The 13,960-nt window shown below is 39.0% G+C and overlaps 1 protein-coding gene across 1 annotated transcript; it reads left to right on the forward strand.

The window, feature by feature from the left end:
* Positions 1-269: 269 nt before the first annotated feature.
* CWC15 (CWC15 spliceosome associated protein) lies at positions 270-12,565 on the forward strand. The gene is made up of 7 exons (XM_016206774.2): positions 270-360; positions 1,634-1,772; positions 2,315-2,427; positions 3,043-3,131; positions 4,263-4,376; positions 8,210-8,328; positions 11,697-12,565. The coding sequence occupies exons 2-7, from the start codon at positions 1,642-1,644 to the stop codon at positions 11,824-11,826; spliced, it is 696 nt and encodes a 231-aa protein (XP_016062260.1). The 5' UTR covers positions 270-360; positions 1,634-1,641; the 3' UTR covers positions 11,827-12,565.
* Positions 12,566-13,960: the final 1,395 nt, after the last annotated feature.

Below are 13,960 nucleotides of genomic sequence, written 5' to 3' on the forward strand. Positions count from 1 at the left end.
TCCGTCCACGCAGTACCGGAATGGAGTCTGGGAGGGGGTCGGGGAAGGAAAAGACGGAAGAGACATTAAGTAATTGGTTCTTGAAGGTATAAAATGATGTTTAGCATCAGCTCTAAGGCACCGAATTCAAACGCCCGCCCCCTCGGCCGTTTCGGCCCCGCCCCTCGCCGTCGTCACGCCGACTTCCCCCTTGACTTCCGCTGATTGGTCGCCGCCTCCGCCTCTGAAGGGCGGTGAAAGTGCTCGGGGTTTGCTTCCGGGTCTTGGGCTTTGGCCCCCGGTGCAGAGGACTCTGGGAGCCAAGAGTCGTTATGGCGTCTGTGTGATCTCCGGAGGCTGCTGAGTCGGACCTCGGCTAACGTGAGCGGCGGGAAGATAGCAGTTTGTCTTTCTTATCCGAGGGGGGCGGGAAAGGGCGGTTGGGATCGGAGTCGCCGGCGGAGAACCGAGCGCGGGTGGAGGAGGCCCCAGAGCGGCGGGCGGGTGGTGGAGCCCAGCGCCTGCGGGCGCGTCTCAAGTCCCGGGCGCCGCGGAGAACGCAGCTCGAACGCGGCATTGCAGACGGCGTTAAGCAGGGCCCCGGCTTCCCCACCCCTCGCCGAGTCTGCGAGGCGAAGAGTCAGCGAGTTCCTGGTGACATCCCGAAGGTGAACTGCCGGGAGACGGGAAGGATAATTACCCAGGGGTGTGTGGGAGAGAGACGGCGGCGCCCCCAGCGGCGGGAAGCACTGTTTCTCCCCCTCTGGACACATCCCTTTCCCCTTTTTTGAAATATCTAGAGACAGACCGGTTGCCCCAGCATCCCCCGCACACTTCCTTTTCCGACGCTTAACAGGGTTTTTAGTAGCCAGTTCTGATATGAGAGACTATTTTGGCTGCCCGTAACCAAAAGTAACATAAGGAGCGGGTCCTCGATTTTATCAGCATTCCTTTGGGGGTGAGGTGCCTGTGTTTTGAGCATTCCTTAAATTATAACCTAAAAAAGGTCTGATTTGTGTTATTTTGGCTGCTGTAAGAGAAAATTGAATCAACAAAAGGTTGGAGAATTTTGCCTAGGTGACTGTTATTGAAGTTTAGCTCACTTTTATGCAGGACGTTCAGTAATTGTGATTAAAATAACCTTTTTTGTATTGGTGATTTTTAAATATTTTTGTAGTTTCTAGCCTATTTTCTGTTGTGTGAGGTTTAGATAAAATGTGAGCCTTAGGGAGTCTGGTGGAGTAAGGTGGAGTTGAGAATTTTTAAAACTCAGTCATGGCAGTGCAATACTGTATTTTACAAGGGCTTTGCCATGTCATATCTTATAATCCATGAGGAGTATCGCCATTCCACAGATGACAAAAACTTAGCTAGGTGACTTGCCCAAGGCCACAGAGCCAAAACAACAGGAGGACAAACTCAGGTCTTCATGACAGAACTTTTTGTACTAAATAGGAATTACCTAAGAAGCCTTATTCTTTGTACACCCTGAGCCTCATTATTTATTTTCTTGAGAACTTTGTTTTGAGGTTATTTAAATAAGTTTTAGAGAAAGAGTTATGGAAATTATTTCACAAGGATGGATATTAATAAGTACATTAAGAAATGAGAATTTGTCATATGGGAAATAACTTGATACTATTTTTCTTCAAAGCATAAAAGATGACAACAGCAGCTCGGCCAACTTTTGAACCTGCGAGAGGTGGGAGAGGAAAGGGAGAAGGTGATTTGAGCCAACTCTCAAAGCAATATTCAAGTAGAGACCTACCCTCTCATACAAAGATAAAATATAGGTAATGAAGACTTTCATTTTTTTCTTGTTCACAAAGCAAAACCAAATCTGTTAAATGGCATGGTAATGAGATAGTGGCATGTCTGGGTTATATCACTTAAGTAATTTATTTTTATACGAGTAGAATGCAATAGATTATCTAACACTAAAATTATGTGCTATGATTGTAAAAAGCTACCCAGTATTTCTTAAGCAGAAATTCCTATTAACCAAGAATATCCATATATAGATGGAAAAATAATAAATTACTTCAGAGAGACAATGCACTGTCAGTACTAAACAATAGGAGAAAAAAAGTGTTACTGTAACATACCTTGACTTGACCTACTAACAAAAGTAAAGACATTTTAATCAATCTCCAGCCTTATGGGAGTATATGTGATTCATTTTGGGATTTTTAAAATATTGGAAATATCACGTGGATGCCTGTTAGTAACCCTTAGATTAGGGTGAGGGCAAAGTTGCTTTTTGTGAATTATCTTTCATTGCTATAGCCATGTGTTTTTTAAGAAACATTTTTGCCCTGGCTTATTTCTACTTTAGACAGACCACTCAGGATGCCCCTGAAGAGGTTCGGAACCGTGATTTCAGAAGAGAGTTAGAAGAGAGAGAGAGAGTTGCTGCAAGAGAAAAAAATAGAGATCGTCCAACTCGAGGTACCAACACTACCCCAGACATTTGTCTCATAAGATTGTTGACAGTAGTTTTTCTTTCAATTGGTAATTGGAACAGGTTACTATTTTTGTTTGTTTGCTTTTAAATATTGGTGTGAGCCACAACACTTTGCTAAATGATATATGACTAGATTAGATTAGAAACGTTAACAGGTTGATTCCAGTTCCATCTTTTTATGGTTCTATATTACAAGGAACAAGGTGACCTGGGGATATTTAGCAGCTATTGTTTCAGTTTATATCAAGGAGTTTTTGACTATTTACAAGAGCCAGACTTTTTGAGGCCCCATGGTTTCTGTCTATGAAGTTCACCCATTTTTGTCACTGGCTATCGAAGGCATCTAGGGGCATATATTTCCAGCTTATGTAAACTGTTCTCTAAATTTCCTGAGAGGCTACAGTTCCCGTATTAAAATCAATACTTTCATTACCCTAACAAATATTTATTACCAAGGTCTTATTTGCCAGACACTGTGGTTTTGATCCCTGCTATAACAATAGTTATAATCTAAGTTCTTTGTGCCCACAGGTGCTTGAAATGTTATGAGAAATGCAGCATTTGTTTCAATAAACTAAGTGATGTTTGTCTTTTCCCAGAACACACAACCTCCTCTTCTGTGTCAAAGAAGCCTCGGTTAGACCAGATTCCCGCTGCCAACCTTGATGCAGATGATCCTCTAACAGATGTATGTTTTGTTTTCTCCTCTCTTCTCCATAGTAATTTATATCATGTTTTCTGAGATACTTTTTTATTCTTGTAACTTTAAAAAAGTGCCCTGTGTTTATTTTTACTTAACTATTATTCAAATGCTGAACTTTATAGTTGATTTTAAGACAAGAAGTGTTGCTATGTGGTTAATCAAACTTCAAGTTTGATCTCTGGAGAACCAAATGAGGAACTGATCTATTAAAGAATATGCTTTGCTAAAAAATAACTTCCTATATTAAACCATAGAGATTGGGCTACCATGGTATAGATCTCTAGAGTGCACTTTTCTGACTGGACTGTGTCTATAGCAGCCCCTTGCATTGAATCCCGGGGCCTTTCCACATTAGGTACTAATGATGCCCCTCCAGATGTGCGATACACTTAATGGCTCCCTTTGTGCTTAGGAAAGGAAGTGATCTAAGTGGAAGGTTTTTAAGGATTAGTGCTTTGGTTAACATTAAAATGTAATGGGACCCACAGTCTACAGGTAATTTGCAGTTTTCTATATACAATGAAATCCTAGTGACTTTTTATGAGTAGCATCTAATTAAGCACATATGTCAGCAGTTAATTCTAGAGTAGACAGATTGAGTTAAATAATTCAGTAATTAAATATAGCGAAGTCAATGAGATTTAATGATTATTCATTTGAAGTTGGTTTCTTCTGAGGATTTAGCACCCTTTTTTACTTTTGATTATCCTAACTTCCTAGCTCAAAGTTGTTTTGAGCTGTATAAAACTATTTTGATTCTCAAGGTGATATGCTATATACATATGTACTGTGTATCAGTGTAAAGTGTTCCTTTTCTAGTTTCAGAAGTATTTTTATATCTAAATTCACTTTTGACTATATAAATTTGAAAGATATTTTGTAATACTATTTGTTGTTATAATCTCTAAAACACATTAGGGGGTCACATTTTAATAAGTATTCATAAGCTTTTTTGTGGGCTCTGTTTTTTGGTTGGTTGTTTTTAATATTTAGGTGCATTTATCTTTCCCACTAGGAAAATTAATCGTACTCCAAAGATCTGATAAGTGCAATTTTTATGGAAAAAGATGAATAATGTGAATTTTCTCTCCAACGGGCCATCACATTCTTTTTTAGGAGGAAGATGAAGATGAAGATTTTGAAGAAGAGAGTGATGATGATGATACTGCAGCTCTTCTTGCAGAACTAGAAAAAATTAAAAAAGAAAGAGCTGAAGAGCAAGCCAGAAAGGTAAAATCAAAGTGTTAAATATTTACATCATCTTACATAAACTAAAGTAGAAATATTTTTAATTCAAGTAATATCTTATGTTAGAAATCGTCCTTGCCATCTTTAGCTATTACAGCACCTATAGATCTATAAATCTGATAATTTCTTGTGGCATTTTAAGTCTCTTGGTTATGTTAGAAATTCTTTCCAAGTAGTTCAGGCATGCTTAATAATATACTAATCAAGTTGTTCTTTATCCACTTATTTGTTTGTTTGCTCAACAGACATTTAGTTAATGTCTATTAAGTGTCAGAAGAACCAAAAATGATTAAGATTTAGTCATGGCCTACAAAGAACTCACAAACACAGTGAAGCCATCATCTTTTCTCTGCTTGTTTCTTGCCTTGGCCTTCTTTTCAGGAACTTGTTGAAGCAGTCTGTCAATAGATTTTATATAACCTAGGGCAATTTACCTAACTTCTCTGATTCCCCACAGTCTCTCAATTTATACAATGGGGAAAAAGAATATCTAGCTCAAAGAGAGTTATAAAGATTAAATAGGATCCATAGTGATAAAAATAAGAAACTGGGGAGAAAAGAGCAGGTCAAAAGGATTAGAGATTTGTTAACCAATGCTAAAGGAGTTTGGACTCTGTTCTGAATGATTTGAAAAGCTAGTCAGTTTCAGTAGAGATTGGTGAAATTGGATGTGCATTTTAGAACGATTACTCGGGCAAAATTATGGACGGTACGTAGGAAAGAACTGATGCAGGAGGCTGTTCCAGTAATCCTCACATGTAGTTACGAGAATTGTACATAAAAGAAGTTGAAATTGAAAGAAGTAAACAGATGCTGATAGAGCTATCAAGGAGGTAGAATTAACCACATAAAGGCACTGATCAGATATGACAGTAAAGATGACCCCCATTTTCTGCATAGATGTTGGCGCCATATACTAACACAGGGAATACAGAAGGATGGGCATGTTTAGGTGGAGAGAAAAGAGTTGATGAGTTCTGTTCAGAACATGTTGAATTGTGAGATGCCCAAGTAGAGATATCTGCCTCCACTTTCAACCAGAGCAGAGCGGCTATTTCATGGTGGCTGTGTAAGATTTCATTTGAGCCAAGAATTGTTCTATTTAAAAAGAGAGGAAGAAGACTTAAAGAAAATGCTGACGGAGGTTAATGCTTGAAATATAGGGAGGTAGAGTTCCCGTGGGTCAGAAGGATCCAGGAAGAATTCAGAAAAGAGGTTGAATTTGGGATAAGCTTTGAAGACTTCCAGAATTCAGATTAGAAGAAGAAAAATAGTTTATTATTCAGTTATCAGAGTTTGGCATAGGATAGCATAACTTCTATACTAGCTTATAATTTTTATATCTAATTGCAGAACTCAAAGAATTTAAGAACATTCCTAATACCACTTGTTCACCACTAGAGGGCAGTGTTCCATTCTCAATTCTTTTGCTTTATCTAACAGCTCTGACTGTAAAGAGATGAGCAATTTAAACGCGTTGGTTGCCCTTCAGGGAGGGCAGACAGTTTAGACAGAAGATCTTGGAATTTTGTGAGGCTTTTCTAGTCTTTGTACAAAAATGTGTTGGTGTTTGTTGGGGTTGACAGACAATTTTAGTTCTTTAGTCCCTATTTCCCTGGCTCTCTAGTGGTTGGTTTTTGAGTGTCCCAAAATAACATTTCTAACCAGTCTGTCTGTATCAGGGCCAGATAGTAAATATTTGAGGCTTGTGGGCCACAAGGCCCGTCACAACTATTCAGCTTGGCTGGTTGTAGTACAAGCAGCCGTAGACAGTGCTTAAATAAGTGAATGTGACTGTGTTCCAATACATTTTATTTACAAAACAGCGTGGTTTGGATTTGACCCACAGGCTATACGGCTTTTAGCCTGTGTTCATAAAGCACAATGTGTCTGGTACCTGAATATGGAAAGAATTGGCACCTTTTATTTCCAGGGTTGTGTGTAACAACCAACCAGTAACTCTAAAGGAAATATATTCCCAACAGCATGGCCAGGACCTTATTACGTCACACAGATTGTTACAAGTTTGGATACATTATATACTTGAGCTGTTTTCCTAGCCTCTCAGAGAAATATCTTTAACCTTTAAAAGACGGCATTTAAAAGACAGCATCATACAAACTCCATATATTTTTCAGGATCAACTGTACAAATAATGGTTTCTTTCCTTTTGCCTGTAAAAAAGAACATATATGCTTAGGTTTCTGAGTATTTAATTTTAGTATCAATATAATTTGTTAAAAATAAACATAGCTTATAGAAAGCTGTCTGTTCTTTTTTTTTTTTTTTTTTTTTTTAATATACCTTTATTGATTTCAGAGAGAGGAAGGGAGAGGGGGAGAGAGAGATAGAAACATCATTGATGAGAGAGTCATTGATCCGCTGCCCCCCACATGGCCCTGTCTGGGGATTGAGCCTGCAACCTGGGCATGTGCCCTGACCAGGAATCAAACCTCGATCTGCTGGATCCTAGGTCGATGCTCAACCACTGAGTCACACCCAGCTGGGCTAAAGCTTTCTGTTCTTAATCTATGGTAGATGTTCCTGACTTTGTTAAAGGTCTGAGCAATGGCCTAAAATATTTCCCCTCCCTGAAAATTGCATTTTCTCACCTTCCAGTTATTTGGCCTCATAAAAAAATTAAATCCAGTGTTCACATTTGTATGTTGAGGGGACTGGGTGGGGAGGAGTGGAGGGATTAAGAAAAAAAGAAAAAAACTCATGGATATGGACAACAGTGCAGTGATTGCCCGGGGAAGGGGGTTGGGGGAAGTGGAAGGTATAGGGAGGCTAAATGGTGATGGACGGAGACTTGACCTGGGTGTAGATGGTGTGTTGTAGAATTGTGCACCTGAAACCTGTATAATTTTGTTAACCAGTGTCACCCCAATAAATTCAATGTAAAAAAAAATGAAGTATCATTAACCTATATTGAAAATCAGGTTATTTTTCCAAGTGGTTTAACATAAGTTTGTTTAAAATGGACTTCCAGAAAGTCTCTTTTTCCTTGATCTATTAAGTCATCCATTTTTATCATCCCCAAGACACAGCAAAGTGGGATTTATCTTTGGGTTAAGATAGCATGGACTCAGGTAGATCTACCAGTTATAGTTAAGGATTTTAGACATTTTATTTTACTAATTCTAAGAAAAACTGAGGGGGATTTGAATTTAAAGAGGTTAATGCTAAAATAAAAGTGAAGAAAGATAAGCTTGAACTGATAAGGTATGAGAGGTATAAATAGAAAGTAATCATAACAATGAATAAATTGGTAGAAATGCATGTTAATGATAGAATTTTGATAGTTTGTCTTAGTTTAGGAGATACTTCTTGGTTAATAAAACTTGTCAATAATTTAAGAGTGCAAGTTTACATTGTTAGTAATTCAAAATAAAAAGTATTTCTAAGCATTTATGTATAACCCTTTAAAAATCGAGGTAATAGCTTTATTAGATATCTTTGATGTTTAGTATATTCTTAACTTATTAGAATGTTTATTGGTGTACTATCTTAAAATAAGCAATTTTGTGTTTACTTCAAGAAAGAAAATAGATTTAAGTATGCATCTGAAGAATTTTAGAGTCAGAAGAGACTAATGAATGTATGATGGCATGCGTGAAATATTTATAATAAAAATGTGAAATTATTTTATTTTGAAAAGTGAGACTTTTCTGGTATGTCTTAAAAACAAACAAAAAACAACACTAAGTACCTTAATGCTTATCCCTAACAGTCTTTTAAAATATGAGTTGTATAAGCAGATTGACCCTGCAGTTAATGTAAGTAAATGTGAATCTTTCCCTGTTGTTGACAAGGAACAAGAACAAAAAGCTGAAGAAGAAAGGATTCGTATGGAAAACATTCTGAGTGGAAACCCTCTCCTTAATCTCACTGGCCCATCTCAGCCTCAGGCCAACTTCAAAGTAAAAAGAAGGTACTTTGCATTAATGAGTTGGAAATATATATACACACACGTTATGAGTTTTATAGCAAACTATATTATTTAAAGCTTCTAAAATCCCACTTTCCACTGATACTGTGTCAGATGTTGGAGTAATGGAAGGAGAGTGAAAGAAAATATATTTTTAATAGATATTTATAATAACCAGCTTAGAGATGGTGCAGTGCACTAAGCCTTTGGCCCTACAAATTTCACATTTTAGTTGTGTGTGTCAAGGGTCCCAAGACCACCCTTTACATTTGAAGACTCACTAGAAGGACTCAGGGGACTCAGCATAGTTGTACTCATGACAAATGTAGTAAAGTTACACAGCCAGATCATAAGGGGAAAGGGCATTGAAGGAATCCAGGTGCACACTTCATATGCTCTGTCCCTTCCAATGAGGGGCACACAGAACACATCCTTTCCCCTAGCAATGAAAATGTAGTAATATCTGTGTAATGGTTCTGCCAAGGGAAGCCCATTAGAGACTTTTGTGTCCCAAGGATTTTATTGAGGGGTAGTCATATAGGTAACCTCTGCCTAGCACATACCAAAATTCAGACTCCCAGAAAGGAAATGGGTTCCTCATAAACCACATTATTTGTACATACAATCTAGGCTCAGTGATAGAAGATTCCTGGAGCCCACTTTCCAAATGCCAGCCTAGGGCCAGCCTTCAAGCAGGCCTTTCTGAAGGGGGCAGTTTTAGGCCTGCCATGTTAACTCTTTTGTACAGTGTATGTGTTTGGAGGGGGGAAGTAGAAAGCTGAAGGGGAGAGAATGTAAACAGTAAATACTGAATATAGCCCTTGCCAGGTAGCTTGGTTGGTTAGAGTGTTGTCCCGATGCACCAAGGTTGCTGGTTTGATCTCTAGTCAGGGCACAAGGAGTAACCAATGAATGCATAAATAAGTGGAACAACAAACCAATAATTCATTCATATTATCCCCTCCACTCCCCCCAAAATCAATAAAAATTTTTTAAAAATTTCTAAAGAAACTTATGTGCTACATAGGAAGACCACTATTAAGCAAATAATTACCACCACCCTTAACAGAAGCAAAAAGTAATAATTGAATATAGTATTTCAGATAGTGATACATAGGCAAATGAAATAGAACAGCTTATAGGAAGTGCTGAGAGGGAGGAAGGTTGGTTATTTTGTGTAAGGTGATCAGGGAACCCTGTAGGCTTAGCTTTTCCACCATATCTGATTTCTCACCACCTCCACTGCTACCATCTCCAGTCTGGAGTGATGCAGGGCCCCTAACTGGTCCTCTGCTTGGGCTCACCACTCTCTCCATCCCCACCCCCAGTTTTTCCGCTCTCACACCAGTGCTTTGGTCCTTTTAAAATGAAAGCTCTCAGTCTTCTGTTTTAGGCCATCTAGTGGCTTCCCAACTTGTTCATAGTAAAAACTTGGCTCCTTACAATGGCAATGGCATGGTTGAGGACTGGAATTGCCTGGCAGGTGACATTTGATCAGACACAAGACTCTTTCAGGTATCTGACCTGAACGATGAAAAGGCTAGAAATGGAGAGGAATGTAAACAGTGGTGGGGTAGGGGAAGTAACAGATACAAGACAGGCTGAGTTCAGAAGGTTATGTAGATCTATGTGGAGCTGTTGAGTTGGGTAGCTTGATGAATGGTTCTGGAGTTAATCCAAGGTAGGGATAATGAATTTGGGAGCTGTCAACTTGTAGAAGGTTCCTAAAGCTATGAAGACTAGCTGAGGTCACCTATAGAATGAGTACAGCCAGAGGGAGAGGTCAGAGGACTGAGCCTGGGATCATGTTTAGAGATGAGAGAGGTGGTTAGCTGTCAATACCTGGAACATACTCGGTGCCCAGTACATAACTAGGTACTCAATAAATATTGATTGAATGAATTTTGTATGAAAAAAATTAGGCTAAGGAGGAGCAGCCAGTGAGGATGGAGCAGAACCAAAAGAGATTGGTGGGTGTCTTGGAAGCCAAGCAAACAGCTTGTTTTCTAGAGGTTAAGTCAAGTATTGATGACAGGGTGAATAAAATGAGTGCTGGGAAGTGGCCATTGGATTTAGCAGCATGGGAGAGCAGGTTGGTGTTGAGAAGGGGGGGCTAAAAGCTTTTTGGGGGTGAGTTGAGAGAGGATAGAGGAAAAACTACATCAATTATATTTTTATTGATATTAAACTCTGTACTTGGTTCTCCTGCCTTATTTGGATCCAGATGGAATTGTGTGGTGACTGGAACAGGTCTTAATATGCAGGTCACATTTGACCCAGCTGAGCTCAGCTTTTCACTCATCTGTGTCCTGCACCATAACTTTACTAACGCTGCTTCCAAAGATGCCACATTCTCTGCTTATTTTCTGTGTGCAGTTTCTTCTGGCATACATGGGCACACAAACACACATGGGCTTCATTTTATATGTATTTGTGAGTATGTTACAGAATGGGTTTTTGTTTTATATGCTAGATGATATTTTGAAATTACACTCTTGGTTTTCTGTAAAACATGCATTTTATAGCCCATCCATGGGTGTTTTTTATGCATGTGCATTATAAAACCAAACCAGAAGAATCCGACCACAGTCCTGCCCTAAACTCTTCATCTTCAGCTGCTGTTTTTCATGATTAATCCAGTACTTTCTTTTCCTTTTGTTGTCCTAAAATATAAATACTACAGTAGATGATTGCTAAATGTTAACTAATGAAAGAGTAGATAAAATCCTTAAAACCACATAATCTGAACTACAGTAAATTTTTCAGTCAATTATCGTCTAGAGTTTTCTGTACTAATCTGGGTGGTGCCAGGTACTGCCTCTTTGTTTTAGACCTGAAAACATTTGATATTTATGCAACTGAAATTTATGTATTTCTGCTTTCTGAAATAATCAAAGCTTCTTATACTGGAGAAGTAGTAAGAATGCTTTGCCTAGCCGGGCGTGGCTCAGCAGTTGAGCATCAACCTAGGATCCAGGGGATCAGGGTTCGATTCCCGGTCAGGGCACATGCCCGGGTTGCAGGCTCGATCCCCAGTCGGGGGCGTGCAGGAGGCAGCCGATCAATGACTCTCTCGTCATTGATGTTTCTATCTCTCTCCCTCTCCTTTCCTCTCTGAAATCAGTAAAGATATATTTAAAAAAAAAAAAAAGAATGCTTTATATGTCTAAATAGGAATTTCCCTTTCTGCTATTATAGAGCAATATTACAGCCTATCCAACATTACTTTATTCTTTTGGGTATATGTAATTGCTGCCACTGTATACACGTTGAGCAGCTTTCTGTGTAATGACTAAGCTTTGCATTTCACAGGGTGTTGTCTCCTGAAACAAGCATTATAAGAACATTCTATTTTCTTTTTTTCCCCTCAGGTGGGATGATGATGTTGTTTTCAAGAACTGTGCAAAAGGTGTAGATGACCAGAAGAAAGACAAAAGATTTGTCAACGATACGCTGCGATCTGAATTTCACAAAAAGTTCATGGAGAAATATATTAAATAGTACAGTTTTATGTGCTTAATTAAAGACTATAAAATGTAAATGATCATTCTGACTTTATTTGGGTTGGTGGTTGTTGGGGTTTTTTCTCTTTCCCCCCATTTAAATTGTGAATAGGGTGCCCTAATTTTAAGTTCTAAAATATCTTTTTCTTGATTTACCTTATTTGATAAGGACTTGGGAATTGGTTTAACCCAGTTTCCAGTCATGTTTTCTTTTTAATATGAAAAGGTAACCTGCTTGTAATACGTGCTTTTAATAATCTAACCAAATCCATGTCCCCCAACTTTTTTGTTGAAATGTATGCAGCTTATGAAGCATTGCACATTTTTTTTTTGTGTATTATATTTCTTTATATATTAACTTTTTCTCATTTCTCTAACATGAATTTAAGGTCAGTTAATTCATGATATCTTTTCTGTGTTTTTAACGAGCATGATGAAAGTTTAAAGGGATTCCGTTGTGGCCCACATGATGGTATGGAAGGGTATCATCAACCAGGAAGCACCTCGATTGTGTGTCTGAGGAAGCACAGGGTATCTTACTTCTGCAGAGGCTCCTTTCTTGGCCCAAGACGAGAGCTCCTGAAGCTGCCTTGGAAGCGTGTGGCACTTACCTTGTCCTGGAACTCAGCTCCCGTGTTTCTCTGTGAGAGAGAGCTTGCACACTGCCACACATTAGATGCAAAGCCTAGGAGAGTTACCATCAAACGATACATGAAATAAAACCTTTGGAAGTTGAATTTTGCTTATTTGTTTGTTATCTTGGAGAATGTGTATGTGTAAAGTGGACACGTCTCTACACAGCTGGAAAATGAAGTTTTTCTAAACCTGGGCTGTCATTTTAAGGGTGTCACTTTGACAGAAAGTGACCAAAAATGAGGCTTTTACAGATATACTCTATAGAGACCCATGCTAAGACCTTGTCCACTACAGCATTTCCCCAGTGGAATCTGGGACACAGGATGTGTGTGGTCCCAGTCAGGAGTACAGCTAGACTTAGAGCCCAGGTCTGCACTCCACATTCATGCTCTGCATTTGCTTCCCAACTGAGCTATGGACTTAAAATTTTGAATATTTTGACTAGTGTTTTCTTTAAACCTTTAATAATAATAAAGCATTTTTATCTCCAACTTTACAATTTATAAGGTGACTTTGCATTCATTTTAACTTTTTTTTCATAGCAGCACTAATAGAAAGTACCAGATTGTTTAAAGAAAAATTAAACTCAGGCTGAGTGAATGGATCAAGGTTAATACATGGTGGGACATGTGTGAGTGCCTTAAAATTGCATGAAAATGTGCTTGCAGATGTGAATGACGTTATTAGAATTCCCAAACGGGTCTGATTTGGGCACACCATTACTCCAAGATGCACTTCAGATTTCCTGTTTGAGCTTTTCAGGAAAAAACAGGCTGACTTCAATGATTTCTCCCTTTCCCTAATATTGTACAGTATAAACCAACATCATATAACTAGTCATAGGTCCAGGACACATAAAAGGCACGGTTTCGGCTCTCAGATTTATGGAACAGGTAGCCTTAGCTAAATGCCTTCCTTCCCCTTAGCCAAACCTGTGTTGACTTGAGTGAGGAATCTGTCCAATCCCTTCAAGGGCCCACACTGAGCCAGGGCTTTGAAGCCAGCTGGACCTGGATGTGCTGCCCAGCTCTGTCACCTCGGGCTTCACTAAACTGCAGCCATTTAATCGACACCACTCCCTGTAAAGTAGGCATTCTTTTCCCTGGTTCACCGCTAGGGAAACTGAAGTTTGCAAGAAAACGAAAAAGAAGCAAAGTCATAAATCTTTAAGGGGATAGGGCCAGATTCAAACCTGGAACTTCCTTTATTCTAAAGCCCGTCTTAACTGGTATGTATGACTGCCTCTCTTAATTAGCCCTTCTGAGTTTTCTCACCTATGAACCATAGTAAGGAGACAATTGCAAGGAAGTTTGGTGGGAATTAACAATATAAAATGTAAGTGTGGCAGGCACACAGTTGGGATTTCACACATGTTCTACCTGCCTCTACTAGTGGAGAGCAGGGGCTGGCTGGAAGTATGAAAGCCTGTTCTGTTCTATCATAAAGGTCTGGTTTTGAATTAAGAGCATCCCTAGTCCCTCAGAGCTTGGCTTTGG

This window comes from Miniopterus natalensis, chromosome 11 (assembly GCF_054644295.1).
Source record: "Miniopterus natalensis isolate mMinNat1 chromosome 11, mMinNat1.hap1, whole genome shotgun sequence".
NCBI lineage: Eukaryota > Metazoa > Chordata > Mammalia > Chiroptera > Miniopteridae > Miniopterus > Miniopterus natalensis.

Coding starts and splice junctions, on each gene's coding strand:
- CWC15 (XM_016206774.2), top strand. CDS start 1,642: ATGACAACAGCAGCTCGGCCAACTTTTGAACCTGCGAGAGGTGGGAGA. Junction 1,773..2,314: donor CATACAAAGATAAAATATAG/GTAATGAAGACT, acceptor TTTCTACTTTAG/ACAGACCACTCAGGATGCCC. Junction 2,428..3,042: donor TAGAGATCGTCCAACTCGAG/GTACCAACACTA, acceptor GTCTTTTCCCAG/AACACACAACCTCCTCTTCT.